This window comes from Ursus maritimus, unplaced genomic scaffold (genome assembly GCF_017311325.1).
Source record: "Ursus maritimus isolate PB19 unplaced genomic scaffold, ASM1731132v1 scaffold_10, whole genome shotgun sequence".
Lineage (NCBI taxonomy): Eukaryota > Metazoa > Chordata > Mammalia > Carnivora > Ursidae > Ursus > Ursus maritimus.
In genome coordinates, this window is record NW_024423344.1 from 46,447,652 (window position 1) to 46,473,242 (window position 25,591).

Here is a 25,591-nt window from a genome sequence, read left to right on the forward strand (position 1 = left end):
ATCTATCCATCCAATCACCAGTTATGCTTAGTTTTATGAGAAATTGCCAAACCGTTTTTTCCATGTATCAATAGTTTGTTCCTTTTTGTTGCTGAGTAATATTCCACTGTATGGATATATTCATTAACCAGTTGATAGGCATTTGAGTTATTTCCACCTTGGAGACATTATAAATAAAGCTGCTACATACTTTGAATATGGGCTTTTGTGTGGGCATGTTTCCTTTTCTCTTTGGTAAATGTTTAAAAGTGGAATTTTTCAAGGTGCCTGGGTGGCTCAGGCATTTAAGTGTCAGACTCTTGATTTCGGCTCAGGTCGTGATTTCAGGGTCATGAGATTGAGCCCCTAGTTGGGCTCTGGGGGGAGTCCGCTTGGGATTCTCTCTCCCTCTACCCCTCCCCCCAACTTCTATGTGCACATGTGCTCTCTTTCTCAAATAAATTAATTTTAAAAAGTAAAAGTGGAATTTTTCACTTCTAGATTTCCTTTCAGTTTATTGCAGTTTTTATTTCTCTGCTATTTGTGTATTCATTGTGAGCTTATTTTTCTTTACACCATTGAGAATAGTTAAATCACTGCTTTAAAGCCTTGTTGCTAATTCCAAAATCTGGGTCACCTCATAGTTGACCTCTGTTAGTTGTCTTTTAAAAATGGGTCACGTTTTCCTGTTTTTTTCAGAAGTCAAGTAATTTTAAGTTGTTTATTTAAAACATTGAGTAAACTTAGATCATAACATTGTGACTGTTATGTTGCAGAGACTAGTTTTATGTTCCTCTAGACAGTGCCATTGTTTTTGCTTTAGCAGGAAATTAACTTGATTGTACTCAAAGTGCATATTCTGTCTCTTGGGCAGCATCGCAAATTTCAGTTCAGTTTTTTGGCATTAGTATATGGCTTCTTGGGGCTCTCCTACACATATGTTGTTTAGAGGTCAGCCAGAGATTTGGCAGAGATTATCCATAGAATTCAAGGTTCCCTTCTTTGGTCGTCTGGAATTCTCTTCTTTCATTAGAACATCTGAGTTGGCCCAAACTCTGTCTTCTGGTTCTTCAAGCTAAAAAGACGAAGGATTTTCTGTTGCACCTTTTTACATCCAACTTGGCACAGAGTAGGCCTACCCTCAAGCTAAAAGGCATAAAAAAAAAAATCAGATAAGATCGGGAGACTCATCCAGTGCTGCTCCCTTCTTCCTTGTGCAGCAGATGGACTCCCCTCCAGAATCTGCCTGACTTGGGTCACTTTCATGCACCTTCAAGTAGTTGTTTTATATTTTGTCCAGAATTTATAGTTGTTTTTCAGTAGAATTGGACAGATGGGAACTTACAGAGCCATTACCAGAAGCAGAGCCACCTTACAATTTTATTTTAAGCATAAGTGAAGAAAGAGAAAACCTAGTCTATGCATATAGAATATTTGACTTTGAGATCCCCTTACTTCTTTTAAAAAGGGTCTTAGCTCCATGGGAGACTCTTTTTTTCCAACTTATTTGGCTTCGTGCTGACATGGATGGTGACATGTCAGGCATTATTAAAATATTAAGAAAAATATTAGAAGCAAAATAAAACATATTACTGGACCTTGGACAAAATGTACAGTTGTTTTTTAAGATTTTATTTATTCATTTGAGAGAGAGAGAGACAGAGCACAAGCAGGGGAAGAGGCAGAGGGAGAGGGAGAAGCAGACTCTCAGCTGAGCTGGGACCCTGACATGGGGCTCAATCCCAGGACCTGGAGATCATGACCCGAGCCAAAGGCAGACACTCAACCATCTGAGCCACCCAGGAGCCCCAAAATGTGCAGTTTTGAACACTGTAACTTTGGTTGTTTGTACTTCTTACTTAGTAATAATTATTGAATTCCTGATGAAGCCATAGCGTTTGGAGCTTAGAAACTAAAATCGGGTAATCAGGGAGCTGAGTTTACGCTCTGAAGATATATAAAAACTAGGATGTGTCGAATAAACACCAACAGCTAGGAAAAGATGTGATTGAAGTTTATAAAATTACAATACAGATGAAGATCGAGTTGGCAAGAGTATAAATTCAAGACAAATACAAGAAAGTACTATGTCATAGAACAAGTAGTGAACTAATAGAAACTTAAAAAAGGAAATGGCAGCCAACAAATATAGATGTTTCAAAAATGACAGCAATAATGACAATTCCATTGTGGTTTACTAAGAGATACTAAGATATTTGTTAGTTATGTCTCGGAGTTTGAGACTGACAGCTCAGAAGACATTTTCTACTTGAGTAAGACTTTCCTAGATTGAGTTAGTATTTTCCAAAAGGATCTTAATTTTTTTTTTCACCACTTGGTGGCAGCATATATCCATCTAGTTCTTTAACCAGTTTTGGTCTACTCAGAAAATCTTGTCCTTTTTGACCTAAAGGCCAAAGTGTTAACGTTGTTACCTTATTTTCATTTATATTCCTTACTTCATATCCACTGCCTAAAACCAATCAAATACTATTTTTCCTAATAAGATTCAGTTTTATAACTGGAAGAAAGAATTATAAAAAACTTTTCTGGCATAACCTGTATTCTTCAGGTCAAGGGTATCTCAATTATTACACTGATTTCATAATTATACCTAACAAAAATATTCAGAGATGTTAAAGCCCCATAAGGATGCATTTAACTCTGTTTTTATTTACATAATTTGATTCATGGCAGATACGATGTGAAAACTATTTTAGAAATTTAGTAGAAAGTGATTTTTGATCTTTAAAAAAGAAGTCTCTTCTGATGTGCCAGTTTTAGTGGATTTCTGAGATCTTTTTTCATAATTTTTTCCCACATCTACAGCTAAATTTGGAAACAATATCTAGATACTAACATTGGAAAATAGGCCTTATCTTCTCCGAGTTTAGAGTTTGTTTATGTGTCAATAATTAGTCCAATTTTAGCATATTTTGAACTATATTATGAGCATAAGCTTATGTATAGTACTTAGTGTTTTCATATGTACTGTCCTTTTATATTCTACTTATGAAATCTCTTTATAGCAGGTCAGAATTTTGGTCTAATGTATGTAGCTAAACTGCGTGCAGCTTTTTGCTATTGTAGAATTATATCAGTATGTTTCTTTCATTTCAAAAGAAAAACAATGTTAACAGTACTATGTAGGGCATTGATGAGTTTGCCCTTAATGAAGCTATAAAGTTTCATGAGGAAATGGTGAAATCTTTTTTTCTTATGAGAACTTTGGTAACTAGGAAGCAAGAAGAGTGTTTTGTTTAAGATAACTTCCTTGTTCAGAAACATAGTTACTTTTGTTGAGAAAAATTCTGCAAGATTACCTTGAGGCTCATCTTAGGTATTCATATGTGAGTAATACGGTTGATTTTAACTGTATGAAAATGAGGTATGACACATATTTATTATTCAGGTTTTTATATGTCAGGGATATAAACTGTTTTCTGAAGTTTCTTTTTTATCCTACCTGGTGAGTTTTAAATTCATCTTTTAGGTACATGTTTATGATTATATTCATCAGCTATAATTATCCTAGAGTATCTAACAAATTCATTAGTAAACAATAATAATTTTGTCTCTTTATATTAAATTTAAAGTAAATAAGCACTTCTTAAAATGTAGATTTATGGATAACCTCCATAGGTTCTTTTGGTCCAAGACAGAACTAAGAATCTCAATTTTAATAAATGGCCTAGGATTCTAGTGTGGCAGCTTCATGTGTTTGAGATACAGTTCTGAACCCAGTGGTCAGGATGGTATATCATCATATTATTCATGAGAGATATCCGGATATAGTCACCAACTTCTACATATCAAACAACAGTAATTGTAAAAAATTTTTAGAAGAACAAGAACTTAATGAAATTGTAATGATGCTGGAAGAGTTTATAATCTAATTCCTTCAGAACTGAGTGGATTTAATAGATTAAGTAAGTAAGGACTAGAATTAATTCAGTGAATAATTTTGATTTAGTCCCCATATGCAAAGTTTAACGTTCTTTAACCAGAGAATATTTTTATATGTCAATGGGAGGTTTCCAAAACAATCATGTCTAAACTTGACCACATAGTAAAATAGTAATTTTTTTGTCTTTGGGGGGGGGGGCACGCAGGGGGCGTGGGGCTGGCCGAGGGAGAGGGAGAGAAAGAGGCTCTTAAGCAGGCTCCATGCTCAGTGCAGAGCCTGATGTGGGGCTTGATCTCATGACCTGAGAGCTTGAGATCATGACCTGAGCAGAAATCAAGAGTCAGATGCTTAACCGACTGAGCCACCCAGATGCCCCATAATAAATTTTTAAGTACAGATTTTATAGTTAATTTTTATTATAATTTAGTAAAACTAGAGATGATTAAAAGGTGAGGGAAATAAACTTACTTACTGAAAAATTAATAAATATATCTTTTAGATAAAAGAGAAAATAAAAATAAACAGGAAAGCAATAAAAATGAGAATATTTTGTATCAAAATCCTTGAGACATTTGGATCTATGCCAGAGGAAAATCTATAGCCTTAAAATGCCTTTACTAAAGAGAAAGATGAAAAATAAAAACATGCAGTAGTTATTTTAAGAAAGCAGGAAAAGAAACAAGGAGTATGGAATTATTGTTAAGGAAATATAACTCTGTGGTAACAAGCTTGAAAACTGAAAGAAAAGTGAAATGTCCCAACAAAGTATAGATGACTAAAATTGGCAGAAGTGGAGAGCTTGAATAGAATAATAACCATAGGGTATTATAAAGTGAATAAAGATGTACTACTGATGAAGTTATTAGGTTCACAGATAGATTACCCAGATGGGTTCATAGCTGATTTCCACAAGGAGAGCTGATTACAGTTAATTAAACTACACCAAGCTGTTGAAAAAGATGGAAAGTTGTGAGAAAGATAGTGGAAAAGCAAAGCCAAACAAATCTATAAGTCAGTTTTTATTTATTACTACACATGCAAAAATTCTAACTAAAATGTTCAAAAATGAATTGTAGCATTATAGTGAAAGAATAATACTTTATGATTAAAGTATATTCTAGAATAGAAAGGATAATCCAGTATATCAGCAAGTTGAAGGAGAGAAACTGTATGATTGTATCAGTAGATAGTAAAAGATGATAAAATAAAATTTGGCAACTCTTCTTATTAAAGACATTTAAATAATTACAAACAAAATGTTAACCAATAAAATTTATCCTAAATGGGAAAACGATAAGACCTTTTTCTGTTAAAATAAGAAACCAGACATAGACTGGGTTGCTCATTATTCACTAACATGGTCTTGGAGGGTCTTAGCAGATACACTAAGAAGAAAGAAAGTGTCCATACAAAAATTTGAAAGATTTTTAAATTTTTTCTGTTATGTTTGAAAAACAGCTAAAATTAATGCAGAAATTTGATATTATGACTAAATACAAGATAAATACATAATCAGTAGCACTTCTCTAGGGTTAGAGAAGTAACTGCTCACTAATTGCTATAGAGGGACATGGGAGAAAAGTATTTTATTCATAAGGAAGGTAATGGACTTCTGTGAAGAAAACTAAAAAATCTTAGTGTTGAACTTGGAAGCACCATATTTTAGGAGGGAGACAAAAAAACTAACAATTTTCTGTATATTAATGTATTAATCAAATGCAGTTATATTTTAGATCCCATTACTTTTCTGGTTTTTGTTATTTATTTTTTGGTGAAGAGAAGTTTCATACAAGGATTGGGATTGGATGAATTATTGTAGTCTGTATGAAAAAATAAATGTCTCAGAATTGCCAAGGGAAATGTGGAGATAAAAAAAAAAAGATGTGAGGTGGGGAAAGTTGAGGTACTGGTCCAACCAAAATCCCACTATATACTTCAAAATTAATATATCAACTAAATGTGTTATTGGCATAGAAACAAACATCAATATAACAGAATGTAGAACTAGATCTAATTATATACCACAATAGTAGTAGTTCAATTCAGTTGAAAAAGAAGAGTTATTTAGTGTAGGAGTCCTAGCACACCTGGATATTCCTCTAAAGAAAAAAAGTTTGTCCTCACATTTTATACCGTACATAAATACCAATTGCATTGGATTAAAATTTTTAGAGGAAAATCTAGACCATTGCTTGAACAGTAAAACATTCTTAGGGTCAACATACCTCTAGGTGGTATGGGAAAAAAATTATTTTCACTTCTAAATACAATTTAGCACTTTCTTCAGTAACAGATGTAGGCAAACACTACAGTAAAACTGCCATTTCCTGTGACTGTCTTGTCAACATTAGAGTTGCGCTCACCACTTCTTCAACCTTACTGTAGTTATTAGGCCCCTCACTGAGCTTATCTTGCATTAGTAAAGAAGGACATACATAAGTCTTTAAGATATTTTGGTAGTTTTATTTCAGTATAATTTGTTTCTTTCATAATTCTGTATATTTAATTTTTTGCTTTTAGAAATATTAGTCTCAGAAAGGGTTCACAGGCATCACCAGATTGCCAGTGGGGTCCATGGCACAAAAAAGTTTTAATAATCCCTAATTTACATGATGATTAACAGTGCTTCTCAAACTTTAATGTGAATACAAATGACCTGGGGATCTTGTTAAAGTGAAATGACACAGTAGTTCTGGTATAAGCCCTAAGACTGTTCACGGTTAGCTCGTTCCCAGATGTTGCTAGTGCCCCTTGGCCTGTGCCGGTTCATGGACTGAACTGTGAGTAGCTAAGCTCTGGAAGTGACTTGTCCAGTATAGTAGTCACAGTCACATGTGGCTATTTCAATTTAAGTTAATGAAAATTCAGTTCCTTTTCAACAGTTACAGGTGATTAGTGACTACCATATTGGACAGTAGAGACATAGAACATTTTCATCATTGCAGAGAAGCTCTATTGAATAGGACAGAGCTGTCCTAGAGGTTGGGATAATCTCAGCCAAGATAGGGAAACAAAAAGCTTTAAAAGAAAAAGACAAAAAAAAGTCACAGGCAAAGTTCAATATATGAAGTATGCATTTGGGGGAAAAACTGGAGTGCAGATGATCAGAAGTTAATACGAGCACTATTTGAAGCTCTTACAAGTTAACAGGAAAAAGACAACCCCAAACAAACATGGGCAAGGACTATAAATAGGCATTTCACAAAAAATATAAATCCAAATAGCCAGATGCTCAAACCAGCTAGCATTTGGGGAAATACAGTTAAAGTAACAGTGAGAGCTCAGGTTGACAAAAATGGAAAAGATTTAATAAGAGATTTTCTAAGGAAAAACATACACATTGCTGGTAGATAAATGAACTGCTGCAGCCTTTCAGAAAGAAATCTAGTAGGGCGCCTTGGTGTCTCAGTTAAGTGTCTGACTTCACTGGGCTCAGATCATGATCTCAGGGTCCTACGATTGAGCCCGAGTCAAGCTCTGTACTCAGGAGGGAGTCTGCTTCTCCCTCTCCCTCTCCCTCTGCCCCTCCCTTCTGCTTGTGCTCTCTCAATATAAATAAATAAAATTAAAAAAAAAAAAGAAAGAAAGAAATCTAGCAGCATCATTTAAAATGGAAAGTAAGCATCCTTCAACACAGCAGCCTCAGTACTGAGACTCTGTCCTGTCGAGTAAAATACTTGTACATACGGATATTTGTACAAGGTTTACAGCAGCACTGTTTCTGGTAACAGGCTCTGAAAGGGGAAAGGATGGACTGGAAACAAAGTAAATTCCTTTCAGTACAACAGGAGGGAAATAGTTGCATAAACCATGGTACAAGCTACACCATGGAATATTTTGCAGGCATTTATAGAATGAATTGGAGAATGTCAGTTAATTTAGGATTTCCACAAGGTAAATTGCTAAATGAGTAAAACTAGATACAAAAATATTCAACACGACTTTCTTTTTGAGAGAGAGAGAGAGAGTGTGTGTGTATATGTGTGTGTGCGTGGGCGCATGTGTGCACATGCATGTGGTGGGAGAGGGGCAGATGGGAAGGAGAGGGAGAGAATCTCAGGCAGACTCTGAGCTGAGCACAGAGCCTGACATGGGGCTCGATCTCATTCCTGAGATCATTATCTGAGCAGAAACCAAAAGTCAGTTGCTTAACCGAGCCACCCTGGCGCCCTGAGTCTTTTTTCTTTTTTGATCAGGAAAAAGAATGATCAACAGCCCCTTCTTCCGTTTGTGTGTGTACATGAGTATATCAATTCATATGGAGAAGAATAAAGATATGTATTACTTAATATGAGTTACATGGGATGTTTCAAAGAGGGAGGAAAGAGATCAAAAATTGTAAAAAATCCTGCTCTTAAACCTGTGTATGGTAATTCCAGTATGTATTTATATACAGACATACACATATGTATCTTTTATTTATATGCAGTTGTGCTTATGTGTGTTTAAAGCATAAAAATATTTTAAATACTATCAAATTAGAATAATTTACCAGTAAAACAAAATGACATTCTTTTCCCATTAAGTCACTTGTTGTTCACCACACTTCCTCATTTGCTTGGAGAGTTGAAACAGTTGTTTGAACCTGACTATAAATTGGGTGAATCAACTTTAATCTTTTATCCTTCTTCCACATTTGTTCATACTTTTAATGCCTATCTAAATCACTTGAAGGCATGGGGAGCCATATTTTCTTACACTGATGAACTTAAATTCTTCGAATAATTGAGATTTTAAAGATAATTTAGCAACTTGGTCTCATTTAAAATGTTTGGATTTAAATTTATTTGGTTCAGTTGTATTTGGGTCAATACCTACAGAAAGACCAATATTTCAAATTTGTTTCAGTAGTTTGCTAAATAAAATGTAAGCTGTAAAAATTGCTTCCCAGCACAACATATTGTTCAGCAGTGGAGGGTTCTGCTCGACCCATGAGGTAGTTATGAATAATAGTAATGTAAGATGTACTACAGTAGTAGGCACATAAAAATACATGAGCCATTGAATGAGTTAGTGTACTCACTTTGCAGAGGCGGCAGTTAAGATTCAGAGAAACTGACTTGCTACTACGGTTCAGAGCAGAGACAGATTTGAACCCATGTCTCTTTATCCCAATCTAATGTCCACCACACTTTTTTTTTTTTAGATTTTATTTAAATTCAGTTAGTTAACATATGGCATATTATTAGTTTCAGGGGTAGGATTTAATTATTCATCAGTTGCCTATAGCAGCCAGTGCTCATTACATCAAGTGCCCCCCTTAATGCCCGTCACCCAGTTACTCCATCCCCCCACCTACCTCCCCTCCGGCCACTCTCAGTTTGTTCCCCATAGTTAAGAGTCTCTTATGGTATGCCTCTCTCTCTCTCTCTCTGTTTTTATCTTATTTTATTTTTCCTTCCCTTCCCCTCTGTGGTCATGGTTTGTTGCTTAAATTCCACACATGAGTGAAATCATATGGTATTTGTCTTCCTCTGACTGACTTATTTCACTTAGCATAATACACTCTAGTACCATCCACGTCATTGCAAATGGCAATATTTTGTTCTTTTCCATGACTAATATTTCGTTGTATATATATATATATACACTACATCTTCTTTTTCCATTCATCCATTGATGAACATCTGGGCTCTTTCCATATTTTGATTCTTGTGGACATTGCTGCTATAAACACTGAGGTGCATGTGCCCCTTCAAATCATTATTTTTGTATCTTTTGGATAAATACCTAGCAGTGCCATTGCTGGGTCATAGGGTAGTTCTATTTTTAACTTTTTGGGGAACCTCCATACTGTTTTCCAGAGTGGCTGCACCAGTTTGCATTCCCACCAGCAGTGTAAGAGGGTTCTGCTTTCTCTGCATTCTCACCAACATCTGTTGTTTCCTGACTTGTTAATTTTAGCCATTCTGATTGGTGTGAAGTGGTATCTCATTGTGGTTTTGATTTGTATTTCCCTGATGTTGAATGATGTTGAGCATTTTTTCATATGTCTGTTGGCCATTTGTGTGTCTTCTTTGGAGAAATGTCTGTTTGTGTCTTCTGCCCATTTCTTGACTGGATTTATTATTATTATTATTATTATTATTATTATTATTATTATTATTATTTTGTATACTAGCCCTTTATCTGGTACATCATTTGCAGATATCTTCTCCCATTCCTTCAGTTGCCTTTTCGTTTTGTTGATTGTTTCCTTTGCTGTGCAGAAGCTTTTTATCTTGATGAAGTCCCAATAGTTTGTTTTTGTTTTTGTTTCCCTTGCCTCTGGAGATGTGTCTAGTAAGAAATTGCTGTGGCCAAGGTCAAAGAGGTTCTTACTTGTGCTCTCCTCTAGGATTTTGATGGATTCCTGTCTCACATTTAGGTCTTTAATCCATTTTGAATTTATTTTTGTGTATGGTATAAGAAAGTGGTCTAGTTTCATTCTTCTGCATGTGGCTGTCCACTTTTTCCAACACCATTTGTTGAAGAGACTATCTCTTTTCCATTGGATATTCTTTCCTGCTTTGTTGAAGATTAGTTGACCATATAGTTGTGGGTCCATTTCTGGGTTCTCTAATATCCATCACACTTAATGAAAGTTACCTTTCTTCATTCTTCTAAATTTTTTTTCATTCCTCTAATTTTTTTCATTTTTCCTTTTAGAAAAGGTTAAACTTTTATGTTTGAATTCACATTAACTGAAATAGGTATTATTGAAAATTATCATGTAATACAAAAAATTAAAATTTTCTTGTTTTCTTTTTAACCAACAGTAGACTTAGAATACATCAGTTTTGTCTTTTTTTAAGACTTTAGAAGAAGGAAAAAAAATTTTAAATTATATTTCTTTTTTTTAATATTATGTATTTATTTATTTATTTGAGAGAGAGAGCAGAACTAGCAAGAGAAAACACGAGGGGGGAGAGGGATAGAGGGAGAGGGAGAAGCATCCCCCTACTGAGCAGGGAGCCTGATGTGGGGCTCAATCCCAGGATCCTGAGATCATGACCTGAGCTGAAGGCAGATGCTTAACCGACTGAGCCACCCAGGTGCCCCTTAAATAATATTTCTTGAGGATCTTAACAACAACAAAGTGTAGTCTTTGGCAGCAGAACAGACTCTGTTATTACTTAAACGCCAGTCTCTAGCAATCAAAGGTTCATTAGGTTTCTTATTCTTTTCTGTATTTAGTTGATTGGACTAGATTATAGATAATGTGGAACTTGTGAGAATTTTGAGGAGTGAATTCTCAGTTTCCCAGAATAGTTAACCATGCCATTTTTTCTTGTTCACTAAAGTGCTATCCAATGTAAACGGCTTCTGATTTGAACCATTGACTGAAGGTAAATGTCACTATATCACCTCTCCAATTTCCTTAGCTGCCCTATCTCCCCACAGGCAGGCGATCACCTCATTTATTAAAGATTTATTTTGACACATAGGTTACCACTCTCTTCTCAGTTTACATGGTGTGAGAGACAAAAGATTTAAATGATGCTTAGAAATTCATTATACCTAAAGTAATTGCCTTTTGGTTTACACAGCTGCTGACTGTTTAAAATATGCCTATTTAATTGCATCTTTGAATACTTCTTAACTTTTTGTAGAAAACACTTAGATTCAATGTTATTTTCTCAAATTGTTTTTCTTATTATGTAGTTAAGGAATAGCTGTACTAATTGTTTTCAAGGAGAGGAGTCCAAAATTAACTGGGATTTATGTATGTGCCATATTTGAACCCATAAAATTTGTCATTAAAATGCTTTTAACACCCTGGATTTGAACAGTAAATAATATTATTAACTTCCAACAATGGTTTTATAGTTTCCACATAATTGATTCTTCAAAAAACAGGAACTTGAAATTAAGAAAAGCATGAACTATGTATGAATTCAAGAACCTAGATTCTGGTTCTATCTCTGCTAGCCCTGGAATCTTGGACACATCATCTAAACCCTCTAGGCTTTATGGTTCTTATCTTAAAAATAAAAAGATTGCACTAGATTATCTCCAGGGTATCTTTAATCTCTGAAATTCTATAAATCTAAAATGTTTAGCTGCTGTGTTTGGAAACAAGAAGCTAGGAGGAAAAGGACATCTCATTATAAATATGAAAGTTCTAATAGTTAATAACAGTGTATAGTATAAAATTTTCAGTTTCTTATGTCAAACTGTAGAGAAATAATAGAGTAAAAAAGTGAGTGTCTCTTCACTACCCACTTCATTCTGCTCTCTTTCCACTTTGATGTGATTATCACTTCTCTCCCTTCCCATTCCTATTACAAGCATCCCTGCAGAACTTCTCCCCAGTTAACATTGTCCTGGTTTAAGCCTCTTGTTTCACTTTTTAAAAGTATGTAGCATACATAAAGAACCCTTAACTGAATTTTCACAAAGTGAACACACCTATCACCCAAAGCAAGAATAAAAAGCCCCTTTTATGCTTTCTTCCTCAATGTCTTGGAGAAAATTCTGCATGTATGTTGCAAAGATATCATTGTTTCCGATGACATATTTTATTTACAGACTTACGATAGTATTCTTTAATTTCAGTTGGAAAACTGATAATGTATGAAATACTTAATTTTTAAAGTCACTTTTCCTATATCTGGAGCTAGTTATTTTAAATGGTAGTGCTGCATAGTCTGCTCATATTTCAACAGTAGTTCCTTTTGCAAACATTTCCAGTACAACCACTATGTAAGGGTTACTGGGTATACAGAGATAAACAGGTCTTCAAGGAACTCCAGGTCTTAGGTGGGTATATGGGGAAAGACAAGGGTTATAGGCAAGACGAGAATACATGCAATTACAATAGCAGATTTACTTTTATCAGACTGGAGATCTTCTATTATTTTCTCATATGAATAATTTAGGAGACGGAAAAGACAACATTAACACTGGCAGTCAGTCATGTCCATTCTACGTATGTAGAAAACGGGCTAACAGTTGAAATCTTCTCAGTGACTTGGAGTGTCCTTATTTTCCCCCATGTAATTTTTTTCTTTATTATAAAAGAAAATTGAGACTTGCCATTAACCTGTTTACTGTTAATGTAGAAATTTTCTGTTAGGGCTGGTGACTGGAAATTTTCTGTGTCCCTTTCTTTATGTTTGAAAAGGTTAAGTTTACTTCTTTTATTTTAGTCAATTTAATGTCCTCTTTTGCTCCGTCTTTTCCACAGACATTAATTGTAAACCTTCATGTAATAGGCAGAGTACTAGCTAGGTACTAGGATTATAGAAAACCTCCTTAAATTTTTTTCTTATGGTGTAGGAGTCAAGTAATGGCTGCTCAAAGCACATGTGAGACGTTTTCTGACAGAAGCAGGTGCTATGACAAAATATAACACAAACATCAGACTCAGATTTGGGGCTTGAGTCTTCCGAAATAAGTTGATCTTGAGTTCAAAACAGGGAAGGATGTATAGGGATGATACAAAGTAATCTTTTCTGTTCTCTTTAGCCTTAACAGTAGTTCTACAAAGTCATGGGGTTTCATTCATTTTGAAAGCAGATGCTACTTTTCCTATATTTCAGTCCTCTACCTTAATCTATTTTAGTTGTTAATAGTAAGTAAAGCATATTTTTTCAAAATATAAAGTATTAATTTTAGTTAAGGGGAAGATTTTCAGTTGAAAATTTCTGAAGAAAGTGTTGTTAGACTATATACATTCCTATACTGAATTTCTGCTTATACTTGGTCATCTGGTGTTTATATTTAAAGACAATTTCTATAGCACCCATGGAATTGCTGTCTGGAGCAGGAGGTTATGCTCCATATATTTCAGGGCTAGTTGCTGGTGTCTTCTCTAGATCTTTAGAATTTTAGACCTTGGCACTTCCACTCTCACAGAAACCCCTGCTTCTTTGGGCACTCGTGTCATCTGAACACCACACCTCATAACCTTCTTCATCCGCAGACCATTGAGGATATTCTTCCTTTTTTAGTGGGATCCTTGCTCCTGCCTGGGTTACTTCTGTGATTTATCCATAACGTTGTCCTTGGCATTTTATTGATTTTTCTCATCTTTAGTGATTGACTTTTTTTTCCACTTTAGCACTCAGTGTCATGGCCCAGATTCTGTTGCTTGTCGCCCAGAACTCATTACTTCTGAAGTTATCAATTCAGGTTGATCACTGAACGTACGACTTCCCCTATTTCATGTTTCTTAATCCTCTGCTTCCAGTTTATCTTCAACAGAATTTCCAATTCATATAATTTCTTTACCAATCCCTTCCTAAATTGATTTTTTTGCCTCTTCATCATGTTATCAGTCTTAAACCTTTCTCTTGCCAAGGTTCTCTTAATTCTTCCCAACTGTCTTTTTGTCAAACCCACCTGACAAAATCTTAACTCTGCATTTTCCAACTGAGCACTACTGAATTAAAAAAAAAAAAAAAAAGTCACATAGGCAGTAACAAGTACACAAGTTTATTGTTACCAGCCTCAAATGGGCCTGCATAGTTATGCTGTAATTCTGTTTTTTCTAGTCTTCTCATTTTTTACACAGTTTTTTTTTTGGACATTCACCACTGTCCTCATATCTCCAGCCTTCCACTCTCAGAAGATAACTTGGTATTTCATTTCACAGAGAAATTGGAAATCCTCAGATGAGAACCCCCACAATGTTCCTGCCACGAAACATACAAACTTATTTACATCTGCACTCACTCTGTTTTATTTGTTTGTTCTTACTGTTTATAGCAGGAGGAGTCTTGCTTTCAAGGAGTGGAAAAACCACATGCCTTTAGAAACCAAGTGGATAATGTAAATATATGAAGCAGTAGGGTAAAAGGAATAATTCTGTGGCTTATAACAAAGTGATAAGAGCTATCTAAGGACATCAAGTTTAAGTTTTTAATTATCAGCTGGAAAGAAGCCTGCCACAATGAGCATGTGTGGTGATCCAGGACTAATCTCCACGTTTGAGCTCTGGATCCTATTCCTTGTGGCCTTTTTGGGGCTTCACCCTCCTAAATATACCTGTTTTCTCCCGTGTCCATCCCTTTTTTGCTATTTGTTCTTCCCCGCTAATATTTGAACATTTTCAAGCATGTCCTATGTTTTAAAACCTTCATTTATCCCTATTTTCTTTTCTAGCTACTGTACTTTCTCACTTTTATATTTTAACTAAGGAGAGGGTTGCCCGAGGTTTGATGCTTGACAAAGTTCTGTTGGAGTCCTTATGCTACTCTTTATGAGCTTTGAGACGTCTGTTGTTGCTAAGCCTCAGTTTCCTCATCTGTACAAATGTGGGTAATATTTATACCCAGTCATAACAGTAAGTATTAAGTGAGAGAATGCATATAAAATAGCACAAAACAAAGACATATTTAGTGCGTATTCGGCTATATTTGCTTCAGTCTGTGGCAGTCTTTTTCTGTCCCTATCCCTGAATACTTACTGGGTTTGTTTACTGGGTTTTTTCTCAGGAGTGCTCAGTACCACTGACTACTACTTAGTCTCCCCAAAGCACTCTCTTCTACAGTTGTTTCTGACACACACCCCCCAGCTTACCCTTTGTTTCTGTGAGTACTCCCTCAGGTGCCTTATGCTCTTTGTCCTGTGGCCACCTTTTAAATATTGATATTCCTCAGGATTCTGTCTTGGTCTTTGCACAGTTATTAAAGGTGAGCTATCAGTTTGGCTCTAATCTCTCAAGAAGCCAAAGTAAAGAAGAAGCATTATGATACTAATTTATAGTTAATGATTATTTACTATGTCTTAGGCATTTTTATAAGCACTTTACATGTATTACTTAATATAATCAGCACGCTGTGAGGTAGATGAGAACACTGAATACTGAGAGGTAAACCTGCCCAAAGTCTTACTGCAGATAATTCAGTTCTAGACAGTTGACTTCTGGAGCTTGCCTTCCTGACTATAACACTATGCACTGTTCCAAAACTGCTAAGTGGTTAGTAGTATTTAGAAGGGTAAAGCATCCTTCAGGGGAACCCAAGTGTCTTCTGGGACTTCGGCCTGAAATGATGTATGTGATGATCCTTTGGGGAGATGAGAGAGTGTCCTGTTAGGATCCTGTAATAAATACTGTAGTAGCATTGCAGTCTTATGAGGGCCTTCTCAGTAGGAGAACATAATATTATAACAAAACAAAACACACCATACACACACACACACACACACATAGTTTTTCCATAATTGCATTTTTCAAAGAGCCCTTGGATAGCAATTTGGGAGCTAACATTTCAAAGTTATGTTTAATAGTTTAAAAAGGACAAAATCAGTATCTTACTCATCTTTGTATTTACACTGTCTAATCTAGGACCAGTCACACAGCAGTAATTCAGTCAGTATTTGTGGAATGAATGTGGCCACACTTACCTGGTCTGCTACTAAAGAAAGAATGACTTAGAACAGGATGTATTTAACATGACAGGTTCTGAGGGTGAAGTTGACAGTTGCTTGCAAGATCTGATGAGTTCAAAAGGCAGAAATAAGGAGGAAGTCTGTCCCTGTGTCCTGTTTTTCCTCCCCATTTCCATATTTATTTACTCCTTAATTTATACAAAAGCATTTATTTGACTCTTCCTATATATACGAAATACTGTGTAAAGTGATGGAGATCCAGTGGTGAATAAGACAAAGTCCCTGCCCTTAAGATGTTTACGTTCTGGTGAGGTATATAGAAAACTAATCTGATGGTAAGCAAATATTCAGATAATACGCAGCTGTTCAGGCAGTGAGAACAAGCTAGAGGAAGTATGGTGTGTTCAGGAACTTTAGGTCTTCATTAGGGTTGCAGGGTGTATGTGAAGATGAGAAATGGTGAGAAATGAGGTTTGTGGTAAGCCAGGCCAGGTTGTGGTTTTTGACAGTTTTCCCTTCTACCCTTCCCCTGTATCTCCATAATTCCTTTCTACTGGTCTGGTGAGTAGAAGGAAGATCAATGGAGAAATATGTTCCAAGTGCCACAAAGTTCCTTTTCTTGCTGAATACCATAACTGATACTGCATGATTAATCTCTTCAGTAACTATTTTTCACTGTGGATATTTGATAATCAGGTGGTCCTTCATCTCTAAGTTGTGAACTGCTCAAGAACAGGGGCTGTGTTTTTTGTTCGTCTCTGTGTCTTTAGCATCTAATAGTTAACGCAAGCAAAAAAGCTATTTAATGTTGGTAGTCATTTTATGTATCATTCTGGTAACCAAAGCACAGTTGCCCTATTTTTTCTATGAAAAACAGAGCTCAAGTTTTAAACAAATGAGCTTAACAAAACTACTGGTACTTTAAGATCATCTGTTTTCGAGTAGGGAAAATTACTACACAGAAGAATTGAAGTTTTGGGGTTTTTTTTAATTACAAGGATATTCACAACGTAACAGAAGAACTCAGTAAAAAATTTGGTCAACTATGTTTAGCTTGAAATGTTTTATTATTATTTTGATTTTAGAGTTATGAGGAAGATCGAAGAAATTACTCTGAGCTTCAAATTAGATGTCAACGTTTGGCCTTAGAATTAGCAGACACAAAACAGTTAATTCAGCAAGGGGACTACCGTCTAGAAAACTATGGTAGAGTCAAAAGGTAAGCTGTTAAGATGGCTACTGTAGTTCTCCTTTTTTACGTGCATCAAAGTAGCCTGAATTCTTACTGTCTATAGTTTTGACTTTTCCAGAATGTCATATAGTTGGAGTCATACAATATGGGACCTTTTAAAATTGGCTTCTTTCACTTAGTGATGTACGTTTTCTCTGTGTCTTTTCATGGCTTGATAGTTCATTTCTTTTTGCTGCTGAATAATATTTCATTGTCTGGATGTACCATCATTCATGTATCCATTCACCTGATGAAGGACATCTTGGTTGCTTTCAAGTTTTGGTAATTCTGTGTAAGGCTGCTGTAAACATCCATGTGCAGGTTTTTGTTTGGACATAAGTTTTTGGCTCCTTTGGTAAATACCAAGGAGCACAATTGTATGGTAAGAGTATTTTTAGTTTTGTAGGAAACCACCAAACTTTCTGTCCCAAAGTGTCTGTACCATTTTGCATTTTTACCAGTAGTGAATGAGAATTCCTGTTGTTTTATGTCTTTGCTAGTATTTGGCATTCTGGATTTTGGCCACACCCATAGGTCTGTAGGGGTATCTCACTGTTGTTTCAATTTGCGTTTTTCTGATGACATAATGTGGAACATCTTTTCAAGTGCTTATTCGCAATCTGTGTATCTTCTTTGGTGAGGTATCTGTTAAGGTCTTTGGCCCATTTTTTAATTGGGTTATTTGTTTTCTTACTGTTGAGTTCTAAAATTCTTTGTATGTTTTGGATAACAGTCCTTATCAGATATGTCTTTAGCAAATATTTTCTCCCAGTCTATGGCTTGTCTTTTCATTCTCTTGACATATACCTTAATCTGCATTGCACAAAAAGCATGTGGTTTTGGCAGTTTGTTGGATTTAGATTGTATTTTTATATCGGCTTTTATTTTATTTGGAAGTTGTTGCTGTCTTTTAAAATACAATATCTTAGAAGATAGAGACCCAGTAAACTCCCATGAGTGTAAATATTTTTTAAATCTCACTTAATGATTATTTTTATTTTATGAAATCAATTTAAATACTTGTTTTGTCTAAAGTTTTTTTTAGCTATTCCTTCCTGACAAAGGGCATACACACTTTCAAAAAATAATACTTTGAGAATGTTTCCCAGTGCTACTAAGTAGCTATTGCAAAGAATTTTCCTTTTACTGGAATGTACTTTTCTGTATTTCATACATTAATGAGGCGCTACTTAGTTCTATGTCCCTGGGTACATCTCTTACTATTCTAAGCCAAAATTTTGTCATCCATGAAAGGGCGCTAATACCAATAAATGTACTATAAAAACAAAGACGATCGAATAAAGGAATATTTATGGAAGTATTTATAGGTACATTATTCTAATTGTTCGCTGCTGCCTCTACCTGCACCTAAAATAATTCTTGAAATATAATAGTCACTTAATGAATATTTATTAAATGAATGGACTTTAAAAATTATTTAACAACCTAAGTAAATTCTAAGGTGCAGATTGGTACTCCTGCTCCCAGCATGACTGACGTGCAGTATATGTTATTATGTATATTAATGTCAAAATATGGTAATTATTGGAGCTCGAAATCCGTGACTCTTAAATAAAGCTAGATTTCAAAAGAATCATTTCAAAAGTAAGTAGACTGTGATGGTTAGATAATATTTTGAGTTGGTGTTTTCATGTCCTCTCTACCACTATAAATCTCTAGCAGTAATAGCTAAAAGGTGAAAAGAGAAAACTAAAAAGCCTAATCATCAGAATAATCAGCATGGCCGTGAATGAAGGATAAATGAGCCAAGATGTGTCATGAGTTGGTAATTATTGAAGCTGGGTGATGAGAGCAGGGCGTTCATTATATTATCTCTATTTATATGTATGTTTTATTTTCTATAATGAAAACCTAGGAAGGAAAAACAGCCTTAGTCAAAAATGATAAACATCTTTATGTGCTAGGTATAGAACAGAAAAACAAAACAAGCAAGAGGAGCTCAAACTGAACCCTTTGGTTCACTCAATAGAATAAATAGATAAAAGAAATGTTCTGGTTATAAATATGTAAGATAAACGGGGGGCAATCACTTTTATAAATTCTTATAAATGTGCAAAAAGGAAGCAGGTACATGGATGTTAATCATATCATTATTAGAAAGAGTTTAGATGCTTTTCAACAGCAGAATGGGAAATCAGTTATAATTTATTTCTACTGTGTAATTCAATGTGGCAGTTAAAATCATTAAATTAGATCTGAATGTATCTATATGGATAAGTCAGACACATTATATTTTAGAAAGCATGTCCATAAAATAAAATAATAATTTTTTTATTTTAAATAATAAAATAATTAAAAATAATTTTTAAATAATAAAATTTTTTATTTTAAAAAGATGTGTCCATCTTTTTTTTTTTTTTAAGCAGTTCATTACTTTCTGGCATAACGTAATTTTTTCAGGTTTATTTTCTAATTTCATTGCCTTAGCCCCTTCTCTAATGAGTCCTGGTTCCTTTTAGTGAGGCATACTATTTAGAAATTATTATTATTTTTTAAAAGATTTTATTTATTTATTTGACAGAGAGAGAGATAGCCAGTGAGAGAAGGAACACAAGTAGGGGGAGTGGGAGAGGAAGAAGCAGGCTCCCAGCAGGGAGCCTGACGTGGGGCTCGATCCCAGGATCCTGGGATCACGCCCTGAGCCGAAGGCAGATGCTTAACAACTGAGCCACCCAGGCGCCCCACTATTTAGAAATTAATATTTGGGGGCGCCTGGGTGGCACAGCGGTTAAGCGTCTTGCCTTCGGCTCAGGGCGTGATCCCGGCGTTATGGGATCGAGCCCCACATCAGGCTCCTCCGCTATGAGCCTGCTTCTTCCTCTCCCACTCCCCCTGCTTGTGTTCCCTCTCTAGCTGGCTGTCTCTATCCTGTCGAATAAATAAATAAAATCTTTAAAAAAAAAAAGAAATTAATATTTGGATGCTGGTCATTGATACATTGGTCATCGTTTCTAGGCCCTTTCAGTAAAGAGCGGTAATGGAGAGGGAATGGGGAAGATGGCTTAACACGCTAGGGATAAGATCATACTGATACCTCTAGTTCCAATTCAGTGCCATAGTATCTAGTTGAAGGGGCTTCAACTGTCCAAATATGGTACAACTTGAGTATCAAAATGAATATTAACAATAATGAGTTATTATCTATTGACTAGAATAAGAACCCTAAGTGCATGCTAATAATAAAGAGGATTTTTACAGTAGAATGCCAACCAATAAATATATATATATACATGTTACAGTTACCCTTTTGTAACCTTATAATATTATTTGATTCAGAATTATCAGTGGAAGCTAAAACCATTGGGTAAAAGGATATTAGGGAAGAACATATTTTTACAATCTCAAAGTATGTTTCCCATAGGTGACTTAATTGTGGAGGGCAAAAAGGTAATTTTGTGTTTGAGTTTTTTGGCAGATACCACCTTAACCAGGTGATCCGGGTTGTTTTCACTACTCACGGGAGATAAGTGACATTATGTGCCTCTTTGAGTACTGAGACTTTACGTACTCTTTATGTGATGTACTAAGGACACGTTATCACTTGCGTAGTATCTCTCCCCCAAATGCTTAACCTGAATCCAATTATAGGGAAACATGAGACAAATGAAAATTGAATGACATTCCATAAAACAATTTGCCAGTGCTGTACAAAAAGCCTTTTTCCCCCCCTGCAAATATCCTTTCTGTGTCTTTTACAACGTTAACTAAGGAACTGCTCAGAGTTACAGAAGACTAAAGATACATGACATCCAAATGCAGTGCATGATAATATATTGGATCCTATACCAGGAGGGAAAAATGCCAATTGGGACAATTGACAGAATTGGAAAATGGATTATATATTAGATACTGTATTAGGGCTAATAATACTGTGATTATATAAGAGAATATCTTTAATCTTAGAAAATTCACACCAAATTATTTAGGGATAAAGGGACTTAATGTCTGCATATATCTCTCAAATAGTTAAGGGGAAAAATTGCATGTGAGTGTGTATGTGTCTGTGTGTGTGTGTGTATGTGTGTGTGTGTGTTCATTCACCTATATGAACAACAGAGAGGGAGAGAATAAATATGACAAAGTATTATTTAGTAAATATTACAAAGTAAATATGATAAAATGTTAACACTTGTTGAGTAAAGTATTTAAGAAAAAACGATATGGAAACACTAAATTTATCATTATATCTAGGTGATATAGGAACGTTGAGGAAAATGTAGGCAACTAAGTTTACCTGTAGTGTCTTATCTTTTTAAAAAGCAAAACAAGACTTTAATGCAAATATAGATCAGTGTTAAGTCTTGTCAGCTGTGGATAGCAAGATCTTGGATGTTTTGCTATATCATGCTTCATACTTTTTTTTTTTACGTAAGAAAAATCATAGCAAAAGGAGCATGATCATTACCATGTGAGAATACAAACATTTGCGTGTAAACACACAAAACATTTAAAGTAATATGTACCAAAATATTGATACTGTCAGTTATCTTTAGTTAGTGGGTTTATGGGTGATTGTTATTTTATAATTTGTGCTTTGCTCACTTTTCTTCAATAAACATAACTTTGTTAACCAGAAGAAAAATATTTCTCTAAACCAGTTATTGAAAATCTAACTAAAAGAAGAACTATTCTTAACAGCCATCAGCATGGAAACACCAGGTAGGTAGATGACAGAAAGTACAAAGAAACTGATTCTGACTGGACAGGATGGATTTAGAGTTAGTAAGTCTGTTTTTCTGCTCACTTTGTAAGATACCTGTTGTAGGTTTGTTCCAATTCTTGGTTTCACTGTTTTGGGTTAAGAGCTTATCCGGAAATGGAAATTAGAATCCCTGGATAATCATAAACAATTTGTGAATCAAATAGTCACAAGAATGCCTCCTCGTGTATCTGCTATGCAATCTGAGTGATGAGTTAAGGGCTTTTTGACGCTAACTGAACTGAAAGCCTAGAGCCATATATAAATTCTTTAAAAGTTTTGACTTCAAGATAAGATTGATGATGATTAGTGAAAAGATACCAGAGTGTACCTTAGAAGGTTTTATTATGTATTTTACTGGCCAGTGTAGTTTACATACTTGTTTTTTAAGGATAATAAATGTATATTTATATATCTGAACAGTCTTGAACGGAGAGTCTCCTAAATTTGAAAAGCAGGTACTTTATTGTTCGTTGAATGACACTAAAGCCCCGCTGCTGGTATCTCTGTTCAGTTTCCTGAAATACAGTCAATCGTTTTCAATGTTCATTGTAAAATGGGAAAAATAAATAAACTGGGATATAAAATATATGTATGTATTTGAATTTTATTTTAGTAAAAATAAACAAGTGTATTTGAATTTTATAGCGAGCGTGATGCACTTGAACAGGAAATAATTGAGTTAAGGAGAAAACATGAAATACTTGAAGCCTCTCACATAACGCAAGCTAAAGAAAGAAGTGAATTATCAAAAGAGGTAAGCTTGTAGAGTCACATGTATTTTATCTACAGTGATTGTGGACACAGCCCAAGGCAGGATTGTGGGAGGGACATTTTTCCTTTTTGATGTAGTTAACAGAAAAAGGGACTTCAGTAGCTCTGTTTGGATGGAAAGTTGCAAAGTAAAAATTAGCCGTTTTTATGTGGTAAGTAAAAGCCCAAGTGAAAGAAAATAATACAGTAAACCTTGAAAAGTAAGAGGAATTTGCTTTGGACACTGTCTGTCTCTGCACCTATGTAGGTAACCACCTTACAGCAGACTGTTACTTTACTGCAAAAAGATAAAGACTATCTCAATCGCCAAAACATGGAGCTTAGTGTTCGCTGTGCCCATGAAGAAGACCGCCTTGAAAGACTTCAGTTTCAACTTGAAGAAACCAAAAAGGCTAGAGAAGAGATGTATGAAAAATATGTAACATCCAGGCAAGATTTACATTATTTTTCACATAAAATACATATAAATTAACACCAGCTTCTTTTGAGGGAAACTCTTAGCTTTGGGAAAGAACAATGATTTTTTTTTTAAGGTATCTAGGACTATATTAAGATAATAGTTCATTTTGTTTCCTTGTACTATATTCTTATCCTAGTTGGCTTTTTTTCTTAAGCCATAGTGGGTTTTTTCCCCCAATAATGAAAAGCCTATTTCTTTTAGGTCAGTGTATAGATGCTATAACTACTGTGTTTTCTTATGACATAATCTTTTTAATTCCCTATAACTAAGATCTCTATATAAGTGTTTTTTTTAAAGAAAGTGCGTAAGTATCTCCATAGAAGTATCTTTTTGAAAAAAAATCTAATCGTGCAGAGCCTAGCCAAGCTGACTTTTTCCTGACTGCGTAAACATAAGAGAAGAATGAGGGGAGAGCATTGCATATAAGCTCTGGAATCAGACTCATGTCTTTCAATCCTGTCTTCTCTCTTCAACTAGATGTATAAGCTATTAGGGTTCCTTTATGCTAATACCCTTTATAATCCTTGAGATACTTATTTTTATCAGCACATCAAAAATTAAAACAAATTTAAAATTTTATTCTTTAACATTTTGCACATTCATAACTTTTTCCCTAGCCTGTGGTATTTTTCATCAGTTTGTGCTCCTGCTAATGGCCTAGGTGATGTTCTGTGACTTTGCTAAGAGATCACAGTGGTTATGGTTGTTGTGCTTAGAAGGAAGGTTTTATAAGGAGTCAATTAGAGTCATTTGGTTTTGTTTTTAATTGTATTTGTATCCCAACATGTACCACACCAGATTATTTTTAAATGAAGAGCATTCCATATGCATCAGTTTTCAAGTCTCTGGTCATATGCATTGAAAACTACTAGTAAAATATTTTTGAAGATTAATGGTTATTCAACATGAATTAACATTTTATATAGTAATTAAGCCTTTTGGGCAACATATCTAACAGCTGTGTTTTTCAAATAACATTGAATATAGAACATATTCAACATGAGATAATAAATCTTACATGAAGGGCAAAAATACATTTCTTTTACAAAAGCAAATTTCATGGATATTACTTTTGACTCCTTGCAGAGATCATTATAAAACAGAATATGAAAATAAGCTACATGATGAATTGGAACAAATCAGATTGAAAACCAGTCAAGAAATTGATCAACTTCGAAGTGCCTCTCGGGAAATGTATGAACGGGAAAACAGGTATTTTAAAAAAAGGAAATTTGTAGGTAAAAGTAGGAAATTTAGGGGCGCCTGGGTGGCTCAGTCGTTAAGCGTCTGCCTTCGGCTCAGGGCGTGATCCTGGCGTTATAGGATCGAGCCCCACATCAGGCTCCTCTGCTATGAGCCTGCTTCTTCCTCTCCCACTCCCCCTGCTTGTGTTCCCTCTCTCGCTGGCTCTCCCTCTCTCTGTCAAATAAATAAATAAAATCTTTAAAAAAAAAAAAGTAGGAAATTTATTTCTCTTTGTTTGAAACTTATATTTTATTGAAATTAAAGTATTTCTATGACAATCTCTTTTTTAATTCATTAAAGAATTGTCAAATCTAAATCAAAATATAATGGAACATTAAAGTTCTAAGATCTTTGGTAACTAGCTAGGAATAAGGTTTATGAGACCTTAAGTTAAGCCTCTTCACTCTGGTATTCCCATTATCTCTTCATTACCCTGGTAACCTTTCCTTTTGCCGTTATGGCAGCTTAGATTGAGGACAGAGATGGAAGGAAATAAGAGATACCAATAGTTCTTCCCATAACATGCCAATGATTTCTCTAAGAAATTTTTAAAAACTAGAATGATAATATGAAATATTACATATGCCTCATTTATCTGCTGGCCCCGACAGATGTTTTATTAGATAATCTTGAAGATGATAATTTTTATTCATTTTAATCACTTTTAGATTAGTATATATTAGATTCCCTAGCTGGTGATGGGTAGTATTAGGGGCAAATAAATGCTACTTATTTCGATAGCATTTATTTTTATATACTATCATTATATTTCATATGACTTTTGAAAGTTTATATTTCAGTGGGAAAATTATTTTGAAATTGACTTGTCATACTAGTTTATCAGCACTGATTTGAATATATGATATTTTGAAGTTTGTCACCAAGCAGGACTTTAAATCAGACTTAATTCTGTAATTATCACTGTAACATGTTATTCTATTTGAAGTATAGTAGCAA

General features: G+C 34.8%; 1 protein-coding gene across 5 annotated transcripts in view; it reads left to right on the plus strand.

The window, feature by feature from the left end:
* PIBF1 (progesterone immunomodulatory binding factor 1) overlaps window positions 1-25,591 on the plus strand; it is a 197,797-nt gene that overhangs the window by 22,172 nt on the left and 150,034 nt on the right. For all 5 annotated transcript variants that reach the window (XR_567411.2, XR_567410.2, XM_008686641.2 and 2 more), the window contains exons 6-9: window positions 17,290-17,423; window positions 22,804-22,912; window positions 23,177-23,358; window positions 24,476-24,601. Coding sequence is in view for 3 of the 5 variants with exons in the window: in XM_008686641.2 (XP_008684863.1) it covers window positions 17,290-17,423; window positions 22,804-22,912; window positions 23,177-23,358; window positions 24,476-24,601 (551 nt within the window). In the remaining 2 variants the exon portion in view is untranslated. The remainder of the gene's footprint in view (window positions 1-17,289; window positions 17,424-22,803; window positions 22,913-23,176; window positions 23,359-24,475; window positions 24,602-25,591) is intronic.